This window comes from Lepidochelys olivacea (genome assembly GCF_965140295.1).
Source record: "Lepidochelys olivacea isolate rLepOli2 genome assembly, chromosome: 2".
Taxonomy (NCBI): domain Eukaryota; kingdom Metazoa; phylum Chordata; order Testudines; family Cheloniidae; genus Lepidochelys; species Lepidochelys olivacea.
Genome location: NC_140412.1, coordinates 80603549 through 80626263, shown reverse-complemented (window position 1 = coordinate 80626263; position 22715 = coordinate 80603549). Strand labels below are relative to the sequence as shown.

At 42.0% G+C, this 22715-nt stretch overlaps 1 protein-coding gene across 1 annotated transcript in view; it reads left to right on the top strand.

Moving 5' to 3' along the window:
* TAF4B (TATA-box binding protein associated factor 4b) overlaps positions 1-15178 on the top strand; it is a 124945-nt gene extending 109767 nt beyond the window's left edge. The window contains exon 15 of the mRNA XM_084618565.1: positions 13384-15178. Coding sequence (XP_084474691.1) covers positions 13384-13551 — 168 coding nt within the window. The 3' untranslated portion in view covers positions 13552-15178. The remainder of the gene's footprint in view (positions 1-13383) is intronic.
* The last annotated feature ends 7537 nt before the right edge of the window (positions 15179-22715 follow it).

Here is a 22715-nt window from a genome sequence, read left to right as displayed (position 1 = left end):
TAGAAATAAAGCCACATATGCTAGCCCAGGAGTGCTGTAGGTGTTATCTTTTCATACACTTGCTTTTATGTTAGTGACATTTGTATTGACTGACTTGCTGTTCTCATTGTAGTATCAAGTTTTTGTTAATAGTTCTTGGCTTTTGCAATGGATTGAAGAAACACCAGGATTCTAGGTATGGCTTGGAGAATAGTTGTTCTGTCTGCAGTAGTAGTGTACCGTTTTAGTAGTAAATAACAGGTGCCTTGGCTTACAGTAAAACTGGAAATGTAGACTCCCACCAGTATTGTCTGTAGATAGGTTCTTGACAGTCACGCAGATCCACTAACTTAGCTGCGTAGATACTCTGCTCTAGGAAAGCTGAGTATTTCTTAAGTCTGCATGTGCAGAAGTGGAACATCGGCGTTAACATGGAAGCGGTATGTCTACTGTCTATTTTATGTGTGCTTGCACTACATGCTAAATGTATCTCATTCTGTGAGCCCCTATATAGTATATTGCATCATCAGTGCTTGTGGTTGCATTACTGAAGCCAAAAACTAAATTGACTGCTCCCTGTCTTTCACCCCTTGGATATTCTTGTCTCTACCCTACACTGGATGGCTATTCAATTTTAAAAGATGCAGCACCACTGAGGTAAAATGATATTCTGGCTATTCAGTGTTTCCTGATCTGTTGTCTGTCTTAGATTGAGAATTCTTTGGCAGAGATTCTGGATAACACTTTGAAAAACACTTAAGACCTATTCTCAAAAATAATTTTAGGTACTTTAGGGTCTGTCTCATTGAAAGTCAATGGAATTTAGGTCAAGACACTTTTTGAAAATGGGACTTAAGTGCTTTGCAAAACGTTACCCAAAATCTCTGCCAAAAAATTCTCACTCCAAGGCAGTGTTCTGTTTTCAAGTGTCTTGGGACCTAAATTCCACTGATTTTAAATGAGACTTAAGAGCCTAGGTGTCTAAATCACTTTGTTAAATGGCACTTTGATCTTTTTCAGATATTTCCATTTATCTCCTCCATGATTTGTATAGCACAGAGCACTCTGATGGTGCTTTGTAAATAACAAATGCTGTAGCTTGTGTGGTGAGATCATAGTGCACAGCCTTGCAAATACCTTGACTTCTGCAGGACCCCAACTCCAGCCCATAGAAGTTTGACAACATGGCTAGTAAGCAAGATGAGACACAGGAAGGGATTTAGGATCCAAGGTAACAACAGCACTTGTAATAAATCACATGGCTTCCATTATCCAGCTCATGCTAAATTATGGGCATGAGTCTCCTTCATTTCTAAAGAGTGAAGAATCCATACCAAAAATCCAGTATTCCCAAACTGCTGGACTTTCTCCAGCGTGGTCTAGACCCTAAATATCATCTCTGCAGATACCTCTAAGTCCTTGGAAGATCTTCCCCTCATATTCAAATCCCTGTGAGCGGCTGCTTTTTCAACACCAGCACCCAGACCCACAACATTAGAGGGTGAGGAGACAAAACCTGAAACATACAGATGGATGGATTAAGATCTTTGTTTATCTAATTCAAAATCCCTGTACCAGAAAGAATCAGGGTTCACAAAGCCTGTTCTGTGGCACCTTCTTGAGTAGAAATGGCATTGGTCACCACAGATGTATGCAGGGCTTCAACTCAGTTATCCGTTTAGATGTTTATAAAACACTGTAAGCTAGATCTTGTTCCCCCAGAGATGAATCCTTTGGACAAAGTACGGAACAGAATGGTCCCTAAATAAGCCAGCAGTTCCTTCCAAGTACAGGTAGGTGGGGGGAGTGTATTTCATTTCTCCATACTGCATACTGTCCCATTTGTCACAAATTGAGGGCAAAGTCAGGATCTAGGAAGGTAAATGGTTACCAGATATTTTTCTGTTCTAGAACTGGAATCCCTTCTAGTCTGATCAGGCTGATTGAGTGAGTTCTCCTGTCTATCTTACGAGCACCATTTTTGACAGGATTTCTAGCAGCATTTTAATTTGATACAACTATCAGCAGTACTAAATATTCAAATGTATCTACAGCTTTGGAAGTGCTCACGTAGGGGCACTGGAAGGAGCAGGGATAAGCACCTGAGCAACAAGTCTTTCCTGCCCCACATCACTGCCAAAAGAGACCCCTACCCCTTAGGGAGGTGATCGTGGAAATGGCCTAGCATAGAAGGGAAATAATTAAGTAGGACTTCCTATTTTTCAGAGTTTAATGTGTATCATAGGTTTTTTAATGTTTGGGTGTTAGCTGTAGTAGGTGTAAGAACCTTTTCAGTCTTAATTTTCCCTTAGGGCTTGTCTACACTGGCAAGTTTTGTCGCCAAAACTGCCTTTTGGTGACGAAACAGCAAGAGCGTACACAATGCAATGGGACTTTTGTCATGAAAAACGCCCAGTTTTGGCGACAAAAAACTTCCACCCCTATGAGAGACTTTTGTCTTTTTTCCTCCCTTTATTGTCGACAGAGCCAGTGTAGACACTGCTGATTATTTTGTCGACAGAACTGGCTTCTGCCAGTATCCCACAATGCCTGTCCTGATTGCTCTGCTCAGTGTTCTCTGCTGCCCTGCAGGCATGCGTCCCTCCCCTTTCAAAGCTCCAGGAAGTATCTGTCTGCTGCTCCCTTTGGAGAACAAACAGAGCAAATAATTGGAAGGCTCCTGCTCTGCTGCTGTTCCTAGTGCAGGGCAGCAGGCAGATGGCCGCTGCAGGGGGAGGAGGACAGACGGCTGTGCTGCTTTGCTGTTCCCCAGCAAGGAGAGCTCACAGAGCTGCTCATGATGCGGCTCTCTGCAGCTGCGGGGGCTGTGGGAGAACTCTGAGAGAATCCAAGATGCACAGGGATCAGCTCTTCCTTCCCACAATGCGGCACTGTGGGCTACATACCCACGATGCATTGCTCATCCTGTCGATGATGGTGTCCCCAATGTGGACATGATCTGTGGACAGAGGGAGCAAGTGTGTTCACCCTTTGGCAATTTTTGTTTTGTCGACTTTTGGGTGTCGACATAAGTTTTGTCAACAAAACTTGGTAGTTTAGACAAGCTCTTAGTGAAGTATTCTTGTGTGGGTATACATAGTTCATCAACTCAAATATTGGATTAAGATGCAACTATATTTAAATCTGAACTAAATTCAGATCACTGGTTTAATAGGAGATGAGAACTGGGTTGCTGCTGCTTTGTATATCATGTGATGTACCCAGTTTCCAAGCTATCCGTCTGCCAGCTGCTTGATGCCATTCATTAGTACACATTAATGCAGCTGAAACAGTTTCTTAAAAACTGCTGAGCATGTGACTTTGAAAGCGGTCACTTTAAGTTGGGTGTGGACTTCTAACACGTGCAAGTAGATGTTCTGGAGAACTGAGCCAGTATGCAGATACTGTTATTACAGAAGTGCATGTTAAGGGTGTTTCTCCGCTTCCTTGTATTATGGATTATATCTGATGTTCCCCAAAACTCATGCTTCAGGTTTTCAGTTGGCCACCTGCAGAGGTCAGGAAGGGATTCCCCCTCATGACGTATTCTAGGAAAGTTTCATCTCCTTCCTCTAAAGCATCAGAAATGGGCCATGCATGGAGATGGGACATCGGGAGGGGTGGGCCAGTGTGCTGAGGCGGCACTGAGCATTCTCTCTTGTTCTTGGCTGGTTGGGGCTCTCCTGCTCAGAGTCTAACTGATTTCCGTATGTGAGCTTGGGAAGGAATTTTCTTCGAGGTCGAATTAGCAGAGATTGAGGGGTGGAGGGGAAGGTGTTGCCCTCCTCTGCAGTATGTGGGCAGAAGTCATTTGCCAGGTTTATCTGGAACTATCTCACTTAATCATTTCCCTGACATTGCAGGGGTGTTGAGCACTCGTGCACCTCGGTCCCACCTATTCTCTACCTGTGGCACACAGTAATTGGTCTAATGCGGGATGTAATACTTGTGACTGATTTTAGTTTTTGCGTTTAGCATGCAGGTGCTAGGTGGTGTTGGTGGCCTGAGTTGTGCCGGGGGTCAGACTAGATGAGCTGGTCTTAAACGTCAGTAGCTGTAAACTCTAACTACTGATGTCCTTTAAACTTGAATGGTTTTTTTAACACACATGCATTTCGCATATACAGACCCTTAAAACCACCAGACAACTCAAGATTTCATGCCCTAGTCTTAACTCACCTGTCCAGCTGAGGTGCAGTATATTGCAGTCATAAAAAGGAGACCGTGAAACAAAGAACATTATACTTTGCTGCAAGACCCAAGCACACCGCTGTCAGTTAAGACTGTAGTTTCAGTTTCAGCTCTGAATTTCCTAACAGTTGTCAGGTTAGGCCATACTCTTGACATAATATTTTACCATGCAAGTAGACAAAGATATTCGAGGCTGCCATTTATATATTTAAGGAATGCAGCTCATTGGCCCATAGTGTGTTCTCTGTGTATAGAGATTAACTTAATTCTTTTCTTATGTGTGAAATATATCTGCAATTTAAATGACTAATTGCACTGTAGCTTTAGGCTGAACTTATTGGTAACACATAAATGTTGATGACATGTGACGGGTCAAGAGATTTATAATGTAGTTGACAATATATTGCTTAAAATGATGTGGCAAAGAGCCAGAAAACTTCATCTTAATAATTGTCTATTAACTAACATGACACATTTGTACAGTATTCATTACCTCCAGGTACAGATTAGGCATCTGATGTAGCCATAGAAAGGGACATGCGTACATGAATCTTGAGCATAACAGTGAATAAACTGACATTACATTTGCAGTAATTTTGTTTCAATATGTAAAACATGTTGTTGCCTGTACTTGAAAGGACTTGTAAAAGTGTCACAATGAAATCTGAGAGGGAAAATGTAGCTCAATATTTTGTTCTGTTCTGTAGATCTTTGACAGTGTAGTGAAGCTCCTTTTTAAACAAAAGATAACATCATAAATATACATGGTTGTTTTTAGCTGCATGAGAAACAGCCTGGAAATAGAGATCTAAGCTTGACTTCAACTTGATCTACACTCAAGGTCTATAACTGTCTCCTTTTTAAACAAGTTTATATTTTAAAAAAATCAGTTTTTAATACATTAAATACAGTTTGAGAGAGCATTCTAGCCAGTTTTGTGGACACAAGGACTATTAGCAAACCAAGATTTATCAGAGTAGGGCACAATGAAGCAGAATTGCTGTAATTGACTTTGGTGTCACTGAGAAGCATGGATTTGTTTCACTTTCTATGGGCTACACTGTGATCCTTTGTCATTTTGGAGAGGACTGGCAGGAATAGTCCCAATGACTTACAATGGGCTAGATTGTGCAAGCTTTATTTGATTATTTTTTTAATGTAAAAGTGGCTGACTTTTGGTAGTGTTTCTCCTTTACATTTAGATAATGAACTATTTAACCAACAGTTCAACCAACCTGTCTTTTTATATGGCCTTCATCCCTGTAGTATCTGAGCACCTAACAATCATTAATGGATTGTATCCTCTCAACAGCCTGGCAGGTTAGAGAAGTGCTATCTGCATTTTACAGATAGGGATCTTAGACACAGTGTCCATTATAAATGACTTGCCTGTGGTCACATATGAAGTCTGTGACTGTACTGGGAATTGCACCCAGATTGAAATCCCAGTCCAGTGCCCTATCCTAACTATCTATATAGGATGTATTATGAACAGCAGCTATATCAGATCTGTATTTGTGTAGCTCTTGTAACTTAACTGTCTTATGTCTCTGCTGCTCCTACACAGTAGAGTTACTGTGAACATATAGAAAAGTTCTAAAGAATCTTTTGAAACCTGCACATACATAAATAGCTACGAATGGTTAAATTTTTAAATAATCTTATCAACTAGTTATTTTTAAACCTGAGCTGGAATTCTGTGTGGAAAGGGTCACTGAGGTAAGTGAGCGTTTGATCAGGTCCTGAGCAGGTAGCTCTGAACACTAACACTATTAACAGTACTTTGGAGCCACATATTCCAGAAGTCTGTAGTCTTACCATTTAAATTGGTTACACTTACTTTCACTTAAGATCTTGGAGACTGAATCGCTTAAAATGGAGATAATTACAGTACAAACTTTGGTATTCTTACTTCATAATCGCCACCACTGTAGTGTCAAACTCTTCACTCATGCCTTTTGAGGTACAATTCAAGTACTGAACTGTTGGCTCATAACAAATGCCAGAGAAAGCTCTGGGTTCACTGGAGACTTTCAAACCAATAGTTCTTAAGAAAAATCTAACGAGTGGTAGATGTGACTGATTTATAGGTCAGTAAAAGTTTTTATTTGGAACCCTAAAATCTTATGGAACAGTTTGTTCTCTTCACTCTGTACCAAAATCATCCTGGCAGTAGTAATTATATGCTTTCTGACTTATCACATGGTGTCTTACGATAAGTTCACTGGTACATAAAGGATTCTTATTCTTACAGAAAGAAGGCAAGATGAAGGGTTGTCTACTTGATACCTTAAATATAAAACTTTCAGCCGGTGCCTGCAGCCAGATTTATGGAAGATAGGAGAGATTCCAGAGGACTGGAAAAGGGCAAATATAGTACCCATCTAGAAAAAGGGGAATAAGGACAACCCAGGGAATTACAGACCAGTCATCTTAACTTCAATACCCGGAAGGATAATGGAGCAAATAATCGAGCAATCAATTTGCAAACACCTAGAAGATAAGCAACAGCCTGGGTTTGTCAAGAATAAATCATGTCAAACCAACCTTATATCCTTCTTTGAGAGGGTATCTAGCCTTGTGGATAGGGGGAGCGGTAGATGTGGTGTATCTTTGATTTATTAAGGCTTTTGATATGGTCTCACATGACCTTCTCATAAACTAGGGAAGTATAATCTAGATGGCTCCACTAGAAGGTGTGTGCATAACTGGTTGGAAAAACGTTCCCAGAGAGTAGTTATCAGTGGTTCACTGTCAAACTGAAAGTGCATAATCAAGTGGGTTCCTGCAGAGATTGGTCCTGGGTCCCGTTCTGTTCAATATCTTCACAAATAATTTTAGATAATTTGCAGATGATACAGAGCTGGAAGGATTGCAAGCGCTTTGGAAGATAGGATTAAAATTCAAAATGATCTGGAGAAATAGTCTGAAGTAAATGCAAATTATTCTACTTAGAAAGGAATAATCAATGGAACACATACAAAATAGGAAATGACTGTCTAGGAAGGAGTACTGCAGAAAGGGATATGGGGGTTATAGTGGATCACAAGCTAAATGAGTCACCAGTGTCTCAGTGTTGCCAAAAAAGCAAAAATCATTCTGGGATGTATCAGGAGGAGTGTGGTCAGCAAGACACAAGAAGTAATTCTTCCACTCTGTGGTGGTAAGGCCTCAATTGGAGTATTGTCTAGTTCTGAGCACCGTATTTCAGGAAAGATGTGGACAAATTGGAGAAAGTCAAGAGGAGCAACAAAAATTATTAAAAATTTAGAAAACATGACTTATGAGGAAAGATTGAAAAAAATGGGTTTGTTTGGTCTGGAGATCAGAAGACTGAGGGGGGCCATAAGTTTTCAAGTACATAAAAGGTTGTTACAGGGAGGAGGAGGGTGAAAAATTGTACTCAGCCTCTGAGGATAGGACAAGAAGCAATGGCTTAAAATTGCAGCAAAGGAGATTTAAGTTAATGTTAGGAAAAACTTCCCAACTGTCAGGGTAGTTAAGCACTAGAACAAATTGCCTAGGGAAGTTGTGAAATCTCCGTCACTGAAGGGTTTTAAGAACAGGTTAGACAAACACCTTCAGTAATGGGCTAGTTATTACTTAGTCCTGTCTTGAATGCAGAGGACTGGACTATATGACCTATTGTGGTCCCTTTCAGTCCTACAATTCTCTGTGACTATAGTCACAAAGACTCAGCTGGTCACTGACTGTGTGGTTTCCTTCTATCTGGATACAAGCAGTGCTGCTCCAGTTTTCATTTCAGATAAATTCCGTAAAGAGTCATAATTCTTTAACAAACTATTACATATAGGATATGGTAGTAGATGTAGTGTGGTAATTCTCTAATTATAACTGCCTTGTGGAGACTAATGCACACTCTCTTGGATCTGCTAGCTTATGTCTATCTTCCTCTGGTTTCAATACCTCATGCTATAATTGTTCCCAACATATGGATATGGCCACATGTCTGTCCTTTGCGTACCCCAGTAGGTATTTTGATGGGGGGTGTCTCCCTCTCCTGCAATTTTCAGATTAGCAATTGGAGAGTTCCTGTAAGGTGACATCAAAGCTGCCCTAAGGCAGTAGCTTGAGGATTTCCAGATTCTTGTGAAATCTTCAAAAGCTATGAAGCTGGACAGCCCTGGGCCCCTTTCCCCCTCTGCCACCCCAGTGTAGAGAACATCAGGGAGCAGCTATGGGAAAAGCCAGAATGTGTCTCTGTGTTAGCAAGTTCTCCATAGTTGCAGTCTACCAGCTATTTCTTCAAGTGTTAATTCCACCACAGGAGTGGAGGTGAGAGAGAGGTTTGGGGCTTTGAGAAAATGACTCTGGCCTGTCTGGCGATCAGGCCGTCTGTATAAGGAACTGGTTATCCTTTACCCTCAATAGATCTGCTGCTGCCCACAGCAGGGATCTTACTCTGTTAGGCTCGATCTTCAAGTTAGAGGAGGGAGTGAGTTTGTTTTGCGCTTTTTTAAGAAAAATTCATTTAATGGGGTTTCTTAACTATTCCACTAACTGATTTCAAAGCCGACTTCCTCATCTGTTCAAACTGCCTGGTGCTTCGTCATTCTGTCTCAAACCTCTCTTCACTTGAGATTACACCTTTGACTAGATAACTCTCCATTTGTGCTTCGCATTGGTAAAAATGCAAATACTTGGAGTGGGAGGGAAGGGCAGTTATTCAGCTGGCCTTGCTTGTGACTCTCATTCACTTTAAGCATCCCACCTTTTTACTATGTTGAGGAGAGAAATTGTCAATAGATTTAGGTGAAATCGTAATTGTTCAAAAACTTGTCCATATGCAGTGGGTACATATCGCTTTATATTTTTTATGAAATCACATTTGCATTGATTAAAAGCTCTTCTGAAGGGAAAGGTGCTTGTATTTCCCACCATCCAGGGGAGTTCGGTCTCCTCTGTGGATACTGCTGAGCCATTTTTGATTTGCATTGATATAATTCTTCCAATAACATGTCATCTTAAACATTTTCTCAGAAAAGAGAGAGGCTGGGTTCGCTGGTTAGGGCACTGGCCTGGGAGTCAGAAATCTTGGGTTCTGTTACGTATTCTGCCACTGACCTGCTTTGACTTTGGGCAGTCATTTCACTTGTACATACCTCTGCTTCCTCTCCCACCTTGTTGTTGTCATAGACCCCACCCCGGAGAGGTTAGTCTTCCACGGTCCATGTTTGGGGCCTAGTAGAATGGCGCCCTGATCTTAGTTAGATCTGTTGCTGTAAGACAGAAGATAGGTGGGAATTCCCTATAGAAGGGATTTATATCCTCTTTTTAAACTGTTCTGTTTGGTTAAGTTTCTTAGCATGGCATACATACCATTTCTAGAGTGAGTGGAGGAAGTACGAGATGGAAGAGGACACATCCTTCCTGTTTGAAAACTACCACTAATGCAGACTCCAAGACAGAGTTCAGGCTGGTGCCTGCAGGGCTGATATGTCTTACCTGTTTGCAGGTAAGCTCTGCAAAGCAGAGGCGGGAGCAGGTGTGCAGGCATCTAGGGTTGGGAGGGGAAAGACCAGGAAGGAGGGTGGGTCAGTAACTGCCAGCCAATGTCCAAATAGGGCTCGCACCAATCCTGACAAGAGGCATCTTAATCTTCTCCCTCACAGAGCAGCAGTAGAGGATTCTTCTGGCAGTTACTCTGCAGAGAGCACTTTCCGTAGAGTGTCACCTACAGATATGGCTCTAAGTATCAAAAATCCACGTAGTCTTGACTCCAGGTCTTTGGCATTAGCAGTGAATTGTGCCAGTTTTCTTTTGTTCTTGACAGATGCAGACACATTGCTGCAATTAGCTATTCTCGGTGCACAATTTGAGCACGAACTTGTAGGCGCAGAATACCAGTTTTTCTGAGGTACCAAAAACACAGATGTTTTGCTTTGAAAGCAATACTCTTAGAGGTAAAAAGTGTCAGTACAGACACTTCCCTTTTTTCCTCACTTGCTCCCCGGTTTAAATCAAAATATGAAAGCACAAAAAGTTGCTGCGGGTGGGGAAGGGCAAACCAAGAGGGAACTGGAGTGCTGCGTATCTGAGGTTTTGCTAGTATGTGCTCTGCAGCTAACTTGTACTTTAAAGGAGGTTTCTATCTGCTGTAGCCTCAAAGCAACACCGCATTCCATGGTAGGTGTCATTCCAAACAGATTCATTCCTTTTGCAGAACCAACAGTTACCTCTTCAGAGATGTGAGTGGCCTGACCCAAATTGCCTGTTAAAGCACAGTAACAGACTAAATATGACTTAAGCCCATATTTGTAAAGGTATTTAATCTCTTAAGACCCAAAATCTCATTGGCAATCAACATAATTTAAACTAAGTGCCTAAATCCCATTTGAAAATGAGATTTAGGCTCCTAAATCAGTTAAGCGCTGCAGTGTTGAGTGCAGCAATGCCTAATTACCTTTTAAAAATCTGGGCTTTGATCTGTTTCTTTTCAAATAAACATGCAGTGGCCTGAACTTTCCTGGAAGTGAATTTGGGGAACCTAGTGGCTGTTCCTTTGGATATGTTCAGTAGCCATTTGAAAGGCCACAAGAATTTTGTACTCAAGTAGCTTATTGATAAAGATTTGTATAATAGATGACAGCTGTCTTATGAAGTTGGAAGTGTGAATTTACTGTCTTAATAGACTACAGTCTATTATGAGCTTGTTTTTGTCTGATTACATTCTTTTGTAATGCAATTTCCCAGTTGCAGGGTGCACTAGATATGATTTCCAAGGACTCCAGACTTTAAGAATAAACTAAATTTATAACTCTTTTCAAAAAGATGAAAAACAAAACTCCTTGAACCTAGACAGGTTAGCTCTCCCGCTTCCTTATAACAGCTTGCAATATTGACAGCTCTCAAACAGAGGTTGGCGATTTGAGATGTATGCCCCGTTTTTCCAAGGGAATGAATAAGATAGAGAGGATGTATGTGTTTATTTTTTAAAGGTAAGACTTCACATCTAGAGAGAATGTTTTCACCTCCATGAAGTTCTTTGAATTATAAAGGACATTGCTGTTGGGTTACTGAAAATCCCCGGGGGTTTGTTTCATTTATAACATTGCCTTGAGCCTTCTGCTGCATCCTGTTGGATTGACCTCCTTTTCAACTCTGTGCTGGCAGCTGCACTGCAGAGCTATCTTTTCCCTGGATCCTTCAGGGTTGTCATATGACAAACTTGAACTGTGACCCTTTTGTGTCTTACCAGGCCAGCAATGCCCTCTTTATGCTACGTGGCCAGCAGTCTTCCCCACACACACGTTTGTTCCAAGCCATTTAACAACGTGACAGTTTCAAATGATGGCATTTCATAGTTTTTAATAGTAATGACTGTAAAACAAATGAAACCATGCTTAATTCTGTGCATGTTGCTAGTAAGAAATACTGCTTAATTTTCTGCAAATCATTGTCTAATATCTAGTGAAAGTACCTTTTAATGTATTTTAGCTTATAAATTTAAATGTTCTTTAATGTAAAGTCTCTCCTTATGGCATAAATATCTAATTCATTGCTGTGGACTGTCCTTCACTGGCTTGTTTTTAATCAGTTATTTTTAAGCCAAGGTGATAAAGCCCCATTTTGGGGAAGTTTCACAGAGACTGTTAGGATAAGGATTGACAATACTTAAGATTGCATCCAAGTAACACCACCTCCAAGTGGAATTGATGCTGGTGGGCATCGCCTGGTTGAAGTTAAAGTCTGAGCACTTGTATTTGTACAAATTGCATTCATTACCAAGAAGCCTGCAGTAGTGATAAGAGACTGGCTGTATAGTATAGATTGGCTCCAAGATAAGTAGCCAGTCAATTGTGTAGCTCATAGTAATCTTCCTTTTTTTTTCTATTAATTAATCTCTGTTCGTTTCAAAATGGGGGCTGGCTGCGTACATATGTTCTTGCTAACATCCTGAATGTACGACAGCTAATCATAATTTCCCCTCTTAATTTGATTTTCATATCCAGATAAACCTGCTGATTGGGAGATGGATAGACTGCATATTCAAGGAATGTCTTCCCAGCATTTAGATACTCTGGCTGTGTGGTTTTTTGTGTCTTGAATGATAGGATCTCCGGGATTATTTTAAACACTTTTTGACAAATGACTGTACATGAATGGTTATACTGTTCCAGTTCCTCTTTGCTGTGTTTACCATGTGTTAATACTTGAGTCCATTCTCAGACACAGCTGTCTTTGTGAGAAGACCAAATCTGAAGCAGAAGAGTGGTTGTGGGTGGGAATGAGGGCTTCACTGTGTCTTTACCCAAAATAGTGTATTCCTATGGTATTCTCTGCCATACATACCCATTCTTTTGTGTACAGCAGCTTGGAAATTTTCTGACAAAACAGAAAATGTTGGTTCAGTGAACCCAAAATGTTTTGCAAACATGGTTCGGGTTGTGGAATTTTGTTGAATCACAGGCAAGGTTCATTCTGACAGAACTCTGGCTGGCAGGGATGCTAGGAAGCCTGGGCTTCCATGGTCTTTGGCAGGCCAGTTATGCTGATAGATTGGGGGAGCCTGAAGCTTAAGGGGACCTGTTGTTCCCTGCCCTGGAAATCAGCTGCTATTCAGTGGTGATCAACCGTGAAACTGACAAACATCTTAATTTCACTCCAGCTGTCAAGGAACTGTGTGGATGGGTGGGTGGGGGTCTTGTTTTTGGAAACACCATGTTTCAGCTTGTCCAAAATAAAAGAAATTTGGAATGTTTGGTTTATAGCAGATGTTAAAGAAACTTAGTTTTGGTCCTGATTAGACCAAAACCAAATTTTAAAATGTCAGTTTCTTGCAAACCAAAATTTCAGAGTTTTCCTCAACTCTGCTATTGTGTAATTAGGTGGCTTTCAGCATGGTTTTTGTCTGTAAAAGCACTCACTGATCTGTATCTGTAGTGAAAATGCAATTAATCGTAGTGTTTAGAGTGATATATTTTCTTCCAATTGTTGAAATAGCCAATTAAAATGGCAGACAGTAATTAAATTGCAAAAGATAAATTGTCATAGGTTATGTAGAAATGGGATTTATGGATTGCAGGTTTCTCGCTTACAAAAACATACATAAAGCTGAATATCAACATGCTAGATTTTGTCTGCCTTTACATGACTTCAGCAGTCTAGCCCATTCAGAATAAAGTGACATGTATTTTGAAAAATAATTCATTTTAACTTTCTCTTTTCTCTCTTCTCCCCAACCCTGTTTAGGGCTTGAATGGCAGTGCAGTTGCTTCTGGATCATCTGGTGTTAGTCTTACAAAACAGTTGTTTCGTCCAAGAATAACACGTGTCTGTCTCAGGGACTTGATATTCTGCATGGAACAAGAGAGGGAGATGAAGCGTTCTCTAGCCTTGTACCGTGCTCTTCTCAAGTGATGATTCAAATCTTGCATTTCATTTCTTGCTGTCTACTGCCAAAGAAAACACTGAAGCATTGTTGCACTGTCCTGAAATTCAATTTGTGGGAAATAATCCGTTATAAGGATATCTTTTGTTTACAGATACACATTTGTATTAAATACCTAATTTAGCACCTGGAGGGTTTTTTAAAAATTAATCAAATTCGAGTTAAACCAATCTGTAAAACAGTGAAGACACCGAGCACACAAGTACTCAGCCCACCTGCATGCATTTAACTCTTGCAGACTAAAGACTTAAGATGTATACCAAGTTATCTACGTCACTTGCTTCAGTACTCCAAAGCCTTCCTCCAATCCACCCTTATTTAGGAAAACAAATTTCAAGGCACTACATAGCCTGGTGAATGTATCTAATCATGAGCCAGCAATCAATCAACATACTAGTGTATTGCCTACCTGACTCGGCATCTCTTTACATTTCCTAGTTTTGGAATTAGTTGCTGTAACTATTTCTAAAAGCCAGTTTTCAAGGAATGACGGAGCAAGCAAAGGGATGTATGAAGCAAGCTCACTTTTCCTTATTGCCTCCAAAGGAAGACTCAGCCAAGAGGAATGTGAGTATAAATGCACAAGCTCCTGCCACGAGGTTCACAGCCTATGGTTTGGATAGTGTGAGCTTCAGTGTGGAGGAAACCTGGACCTAGCTAGTGAAAGACCAGAATGAGAAAAGGAGCCTAAAAAGGAATGGGGAAACTAGATCTGGTAGATTTTCCTTGGCTAGTCATCTAAACTAGCAGTAAGTTCAATTAAACCTTGAACAGAAAAATTGAACAGTCAAAAGCAGCCTGCACTGGCTTTCTGCAGAAAAGGCTATTTAAAATGTTAAATATTCTTAGACTATACAGTCAGAAAATAGTTCCTTTTTTAAGAGGGAGGGTAGCATCTGCAAGGTGCAACGCTTTCATTGCTTTATTGAGAATGTAAATTTAACTGATGTGCAGATGCTACAGCAAAGATGTGCAGAATATATTAGTGATCAGGGGATTGTCTCAAAAATGTAAACTAAATGGTTTAACCGGTTGTGTAATTCCCATTCAGTGAAGGTGACTCCAGTTTCTTAGTACTGTTGGAATAGTTTCTTTTCTGCATTTGATGATCCAGTGAAAGCTGCCTTGTTGGAGAAGGGAAAATCCCTTCCTCCTACTGCATCACATACCCCATGACACAGCACTGTATAGCATGGCTGTCTGACACAACTAGCAGGGAAGGCAGGGGCTGTGTATTGAATGCCTTCCTGCTGAAATTTAAGGAAAAGGCTTCCTACAGTTATTTGGCATGCTCAAGTGAAAAAAAATGACACTTAACCATATGCTCGATCACTAGGACCACTGCAGACCCTTACCAAATACAGTATGTTTCGAATCAGTCATGTTTTTGTGTTGGGACAATAGTAAACAGTTAGTAAATTGCTGTAAATTATTTGTGTACATATAGCGTATATATAAAAAGCAGTACTTTTGACAATGAAGCTGTAGTTTGCAAGATATTGGTGGCATCAGGCAAAATTGTTTTGTATAATTAAATGCTTAGCTTTACTTTTTACGTAAAGTGCAGCATTTTTCCATATTTGTGTACTGTATCTTATTGACCAGATGTTTAAAATTATTTTAAATACTGCATTAAAGCAATTATTTTATTAAAAATAATAGTGGGTAACTTTACTCCATCTCATGCTAGGAAATACGCAATCTTCAGTGTTTTTGAAAATTGATGCTTCAGAAATGAATGAGAAGAGATGCAGTTATCTCTTAATCATGGTAATCACACCAGAGTTATATGTACAGGAAGCTGTGGTTTGCTTTATTTTAAATATTTTGATTGGTTAAACACATGCCCATTGAAGTCTGTATTTATACAAAAATTAAGAACAAAATCAGCAAGGAACTCCTTAATAGAAATAGCCCAAAATATTACAATTGAAATGTAAAATATTTGTTGACCTTCAGAATATAAACCCATAGCTGTGCTAGGTTAATGTAGTATTTAATCAAGAGCAAAAGCTTTTTTTAAATCTGAACAGGCTTTAATTTTTTTATTGTTGGTGTGTCTGTATATTTCCTTCATAAAGTAGAACACATGGGAGCTTAAGGTCCTGATATAAAACCCATTGGAGTCAATGGGTCTCTCTCCATTGTCTTCAGTTGGTTTTAGATAGGGCCTTAAATGATTTAAATATATGCATTTTGGGCCAGGGAGCTCAACATCCTTACCTTGGCCTATATCAGTAACCTTTACTTTGATTTTTAAGACTTCCTTTTATATCTGAAAGAGATGCAACTCAGGGTAATTTTCTCTAATCTTTGGCAGTTTATTATTATGAAGGATGTTGATACTTATGGATGACCAGTTTACTAACTTAATGCTGGGAACATACGACGACAATATAATTGTCTAGAATATGCATAGGTTATAATATCTTTAAGTGAATTGTATGTCCATATAATGGACCCCTTAAACATTGTCCAGGTCATGGTATGATTGCAACACTCACAGAGTACAGTGCCATTCATTTCTAGTACTTAGATTCGTCACCTACAAAGATGTACGTTACAAACTGTTCACGTACTTCTCTAAACAGTTAAGTTCCTACACAGTTACAGTTCTTGCACATTGACTTACACAATAGTTAAATCTGTTTGGAGTGAATCTGACACCTCATCTGTTTCTCAGTAACTTGAAAGCCAATTCATATTGGTTTACTTCCAAAATCTGTCAGTTATGTTTTGAGTTGTTTGGTGTGACAGCTTTAATAATTAAAGTTGTTTGTATAGGTTCCTTACTTGTACTCCCACAAGTTGGAAAGGGCTGTGTATTTTATAAATGAATAGATACTGTGTGTGTGTGTGTGTGTGTGCGCGCGAGAGAGAGAGAGACGGCTCAGACCTGAATAATGTGGAGTGAGTACCTTTTGAAAAGAAAAATCTCTGGTGCAATTACTGAATTATAGCCATTCCCAAGTGTGGAAACTAATAATCTTGCCAATAAGAATAGGGAGAAGATAGAGAAAGGGGAGGAATTCCCGTAGAGCTGTGTGAGATTGTGTTTTAATACATTAAATCTTTTGACATCTTGTGAATAGTGATTGGTTGGGGATGGGGTAACTTATAAAAGCAATTCAGCTGAGTTGTTACTTCTACACAGTGTGCTGAATTGTGCAGGGAAGAGATTCTTTTGAAAAACAGTTGATCATTTTGGAATTGTCAAGAAGGACAATAGTAAAAGTAAAGGCATAATTCTAAGGAAGGAAAATAGTTCGCTAGAGCTGCTCTTTGCTCTGTCTTAAGTCACTTTGATTTTATTGAAGTATGTTCTCTTGCATTCTCGCACCACTATGCGTCTTCTAGAATTCTTTCAGGCTAATTTGCAGGTTAGGTGTTTAATTGAACAGACTCAATTTAATTGTCCATCAGAGGAAGAAATGTATGAAAACTTCACTTTGTCCACCTCAGATCTTTCCTACATGATTCTTTAATGTTTTGAAAAACCTGTTGTTCTTCACCCTCTCCTTTGTCCCATCCTAAATTAGTGCCTGAGGAACACCAAAAGTGTGAATCTGCTTGGGCTGCATCTTGGTGACACTCTTCCATGTCCCAGTGCATCAGTTGAAATTAGCAGTAGAACCTCAATTACGAACTGACCAGTCAGCCACACATCTCATTTGGAACCAGAACACAATCAGGCAGCAGCAGAGACCAAAAAAAAAAGCAGCAAATACAGCACAATACTGTATTAAATGTAATCTACTAAAAAAAAAAGGGAAAGTTTAAATAAAAGATTTGACAAGGTCAGGAAACTTTTTGTGCTTGTTTCGTTTAAATTGAGATGGTTAAAAGCAGCATTTTTCTTCTGCATAGTAAAGTTTCCAAGCTGTATTAAGCCAATGTTCAGCTGTCAACTTTTGAAAGAACCACCATAATGTTTTGTTCAGAGTTACGAACAACCTCCATTCCTCAGGTGTTCATAACTCTGAGGTTCTCCTGTGTTTTCAGTGTCAGGAGCAAGGCTGAGCTCTCCTTCCCCCATCCCCTTTTTTTTTTCTTTTTTTCCTGTGGCTCAGTGTTTGATCCAGGCAGAGTGACTATAGCTCTCTAATGCAGAGGAAGGAGGGTAGGCAGAAGATCTGTAGCTGCAACATGTCCATATTTAGCTTCCTTTGAACTTTAGTTGTATACTAACCTAAAAGCAGTGTAAACCCCTGCTCTGTAGAGGGGAGGAGTTGGGGAGGATGTTCTGAAAGGAATCTTCTTGAGTGTTTGACCAGTCCACTCCAGAGCATTTTTGCAGCTGCTGAAGTCCAATCAGAATTTCTAATTTTTCTCCAGCCACTCAGGTCCTTGTATGAAACCAGGATACCCAGTATGAGTAGGATGTAATTAGCCTAAAATAGCTGCAGGGCCAGTTTGAGTTTTGCAACCCTTTCCAAAGCAGAGAAAATGCCCTGGGCATAGGTAGGTGAAGGCTCATTGGGGATGTGCAGCAGGTTTCCCCTTCCTTTGTGTCATCTGAGTGGTGCAAATGGGCAAGCAGAGCACAGCCTCTACCCTGACCGTAGCATCTAGCCCCATCTCCTTTCTGAAAAAAATATATTCGGTCCTTCAACTGAAAGGGTTGGACACTACTGTTCCCACTGAGAAAGCAAGGAAGGGAGCTACGGTCTTGTGTAGGTCTAAACTGGCTGACCCAGTCATATAGTATCGCATCGAAAACTGATAGTGCCATTTCCTGTAGCAGCCAGTGATAAGGACACTTTCTGGTTTCCACTGACTTGGAAACTGCTTATCTATATCTGCTCATGGCATGACTGGTGTTTCAGATTCATAACCTCCAGCTCGGAGATCTGTCAGTCATTAGAACTCCTGGTTGATGGCAACACTCCAGAGGCTGGGATAAGGGCAGTGGGAGTTCTCTGTCAAGGGGTACCTACTGGGGCCAGTTAAGATACTCTTGCCTAACTTTGCTTTTGATGTGTAAGGATGGCCCTGTTACCTAGCAGCTGTGAAAGGGTTGAAAGGACATTTTGGCTTTTGGGAGGATAGAGGGAGACCCCTGAACTGCAGTGTTACCAACCCCAAATGTTCAAAAAGCCTAACCCCAAAAAACCATGTCCCAGTATGCATGAGTTTTTTTAAAGACTCCAGTGTGGGGTAAGTTTTTTTATTTTATTTTTAAATTTCCCTTTTGCATCCCTGCCTGTCAATTGGTGTGGCCAACTCTCCTGAGTTTATGGAGTAAGATAACTTTGGCTCTTGCAGCAGGGGCTCTGGCTGGAATCTAAATGTGAGCAGAGTAGATTTGTGTAAAATGCTGCCTGCTTCTTCCCCACTCCCAAAATTCTGATTAACTATTTCTGTGCCACCTCTAACCCCACCTCTTCTCCACTGCAGCCCTGGGCAATCTTCATGCCTCTCCCAGGCCTGAGAGGACAGCTACACCAGTTTCCTTGCCCCTTCCCTGGCCTAGTGCAGACGGAAGCTCCACCCCACCCCCCTTTTCCCAGGCCTGGGGTTGCAGGGTGAGGTGGCAGCAACAGCAGCAGTGCTGGGCTCTTTCCTCCTCTCCTTTCTGCTCGAGGCATGAGGGAGTGCTGCTTGCTTCCTGCAGCAGCCCTGATTGACTGGCTGCCTTCCCCACTTCTTAGGGAAGAGCAGACAGCTGGGTGTTCCCCTAGGCAGGGCTGAAATTCATGTGAGGGTTATAGCTTCTCCAGGGTGAGAGTGGTTATAGCAGGAGTTAAAAATCATGTTACTCAATCAAATGTGGGTTTGACAATACTACATCCAGGCCTGTATGCAGCTGATTTATTCCTAGCTGAATGGCTTAAAACTTGTCTCCCTTTCCTCTGCACTCTAAGGGAGGAGAAGACCCACCTGGCCTGATCTCAAGTGGGCTGCTTCAAGGAGGGTGGGGAATGGTTTAGGGGGCTCAAGTCCCCTCTTCGCCTAATGAAGAGCAGGACCTTAAATGCTGTCAGGGTGGAGCAATGGAGTAGGGTTGCAGTTTGTCCATTCTGTATAGACAACTAAAGAGGGAGTGGGCTAGTGGGTGAGAGCCCTCCCCTAGGAGGTGAGAGACCCTGCATGCATTAATAATTTATATATAGTGGAACAGCCCTGAGTGAGAGGGGCCAGGACCCTGACTGAAGAAAGGTGAAACCCAGATCTCTGATACCACAGGGGCATGCTCTAGCCCCTGGGCTAAAGGTTACAAGCGCGAGGTCTCACTCCTTTTCACTACAGCCTGACTACTTAAATATTTATGCTGGGTGCTCTCTTGTGATGCTGTAGTTGAGTGAGTAGGACATGGATCTGCATGCCTGGGGGAGGTGGGACAGCTGGAGCTCAGTGCACCTGGGCCAGTTGCTCGTACAACATGGACCAGCTTCAAGAGGAGAAGCTCTACTTCGCACTGTCCCAGAGGTTAGGGGTTAAGCACTCTGACCAGATGGAAGATCTGTTCAAATCCTCTCTTCTCTCCCTGCAGAGGGGGTGGAAATGTGAGTGCTCTAATCCCTGGGCCTGAAGGTGATAAGGGCATGGGAGCAGTGGTGCTACCCTGCCACCCCAGGAGCACCTATTGTAGCTTGAGTACAGGTTAAGGTGCTTCATGGGAACTGTCCCTGTCCATACGCGAGGATTCCAAAAAAATCCCTCTTCTCCAAGGGTGAGGCCTCCAAAAGGCAGCCCTGTACTCTTCTCCTCCCCCCCCGGTAATGCTATAAGAAATTCTTCTGAACTCCTCTCAATTGCTGACTAGTGCCCCACTGCTTTCTTGATGAGCATGACCCACTTTCTGCAGTGTGTAACATCCCCAGTTGCTCACCCCCTTGCATATACATGCAGTTATTGTCCATATGGAATAAAGAGCAACCCCAGACTCTACAGCTGTGGGCATTTAACAGCTATAGGCAAATTACCTGACACAGGTAGATCTCCTCTCAGTGTCCCCATTCACCCACAGGGAGAGTATGGAGTAAGAGAGTAAGGTATGCAAACACTCTCAGCCCCATGTTGGAATGGTCCCTTAATTCCCCCCCCTCCTCCTCCTAAAAGAGGAAGCCAGTAAGCTCCTGTTCCGACAAGCCTGCAGTGAGACCTGCAATGTTGATAACTCAACTGTGGGGAGTGGAGCCAGCACCTAATGAGGAAAAGGCAGCTGTAGAATTGGAAAAACCTCCTGGCATGCACTAGGCTAAAGCAAGAGGAAGATCAGCACCAGCAGCTGTTCTTGGATCAATGCATTTATACCATCCTTCTGCAGGGGGGAAAAAAATACAGGTCACACCCCAGCCCCATACTCAGAGCTATGTTGCCAGCAGCCAGGTGGAGCAAGAGGTGAGACTGATGTCTGTCTGCAGCATGACTGCCCTTGCAGCCACTCAGGCTCAAGTGTGTGTTGGTCAGGCTGCACTGGGAGACTAAGACTGGGCAGAGCTTGGTGGCTATACCTATACTGAAATAATAAAAAATCCCGGGCACGCCATCTTAAGAGTGTTGGCTCAAGAGGCTTCTGCTGATGGGGCAAAGGATGCAGGGCTAAAACTAGCAGTGCAGCTGTTTGGGCTGGATTATGGGCTCTGAGCCCCTGACCCCTCATGGGAGTTCAGAGCCCAGGCACCAGCCCAAGCTCAAACATCTATAGTGAGCCCCACAAGCCCCAAGATTTGAGCCTCACTGTTGTTATTGCAGTGTAGATATACCCAATCAGGTGCACAAATGCAAAATGGGAGATGCATGCCTGGGCAGGAGTATTGCAGAAATGGATTGTGGGGGAGGGGATCATAAACTAAACATGAGTCAACAGTGTTGCATAAAAAAGCAAGCAACATTTTGGGATGTATTAGCAGTTGTGTAGGAAACAAGACATGAGAAGTAGTAATTCTGCTTTATTCCATGCTGATTAGTCCTCAGCTGGAGTATTGTGTCCAGGTCTGGGTGCCACATTGCAGGACAAATGTGGACAAACTGAAGAGAGGCCTGGGAAGCGCAACAAAAATGATTAATGGTCTAGAAAACATGACCTATGGGGGAAGTTTGGGTTTGTTTTATCCGGCAAAGAGAAGGGGGGGGCGGGGGGGGCATAACAGTTTTCAAGTATATAAAAGGTTGTTCCAAGGAGTAGGGAGAAAAATTGTCCTATACCCAGAAGTTAAGGAGAATAAGAGGCAGTGGGCTTTGATTTAGGTTGGCCATTAGGAAAAACTTCCTAACTGTCAGGGTGGTTAAGCCCTGGAATAAATTGCCCAGGGAGGTGGTGGAATCTCCATCAGAGAGATTTTTTAAGAGCAGGTTAGACAAACACCTGTCAGGAATGGTCTGATGCTAGATACTTAGTCCTGCCACGAGTGCAAGGGACTGGACTAGATGAGCTTCCTTCTAGTCCTGTGAGTATGTCCATGTCAAGTCTAGCTGAGGCACATTATAACTTCTGTAAAAGGAAAAGGAGTACTTGGTGGTCAGAGGAAAGGCTGCAGCTGCTTGTACACGCCAATCAGAGTGGCTGTAGCCCAGACTTGGCTTTTATTTAGAGTGTGAGGTTTAGGGGGCAGTGACTGGCTTTTGTATTGTGTTTGTACAGCACCAGGCTCAGGAGATGCTGAGCCATGAGCAGGGCTCCTTGGCTCTGCAAGTATACACGATTGTTGTGTTATGGGGGCTCTCTGCTGATATGGGTGACTGATGCACTGCTGTTCCAGGTAGGAGGTGTTAGTGGCAGACTGGCATTAAACACCTACTCCTTTGCAATAAAAAATGGGTGTGGGTATCGCCTGGCCTCAGGGAGCAAGCATCAACCAGGCCTGTAAGTAAATAGTTGGCCTCTTTGATGTAACCTAAGTAATTACATACGCCCACAGCCAGAGGCAGCAGTAGCCCATAAACATGCCTGCTTGCCTCTGCCGAAAGGAGGGGAGGGCTTGAAGGGGAAGCCAGTCTCATTTGCAAAACCATACATAAGAAACTATTTAGCTTTGCTATTAAAGAGCAGAAGACTAACATTCTGTAGCACTGAGGCAGCCGAAGGGATGAGGTGAGACCACATTGCCCAACACAACTACTGCAGCCAGAGTCCTCAGCCAGCAGCTCCTCGCCCGGAGATGTTGGCAGGCAGTGCCCCACCCCAAAA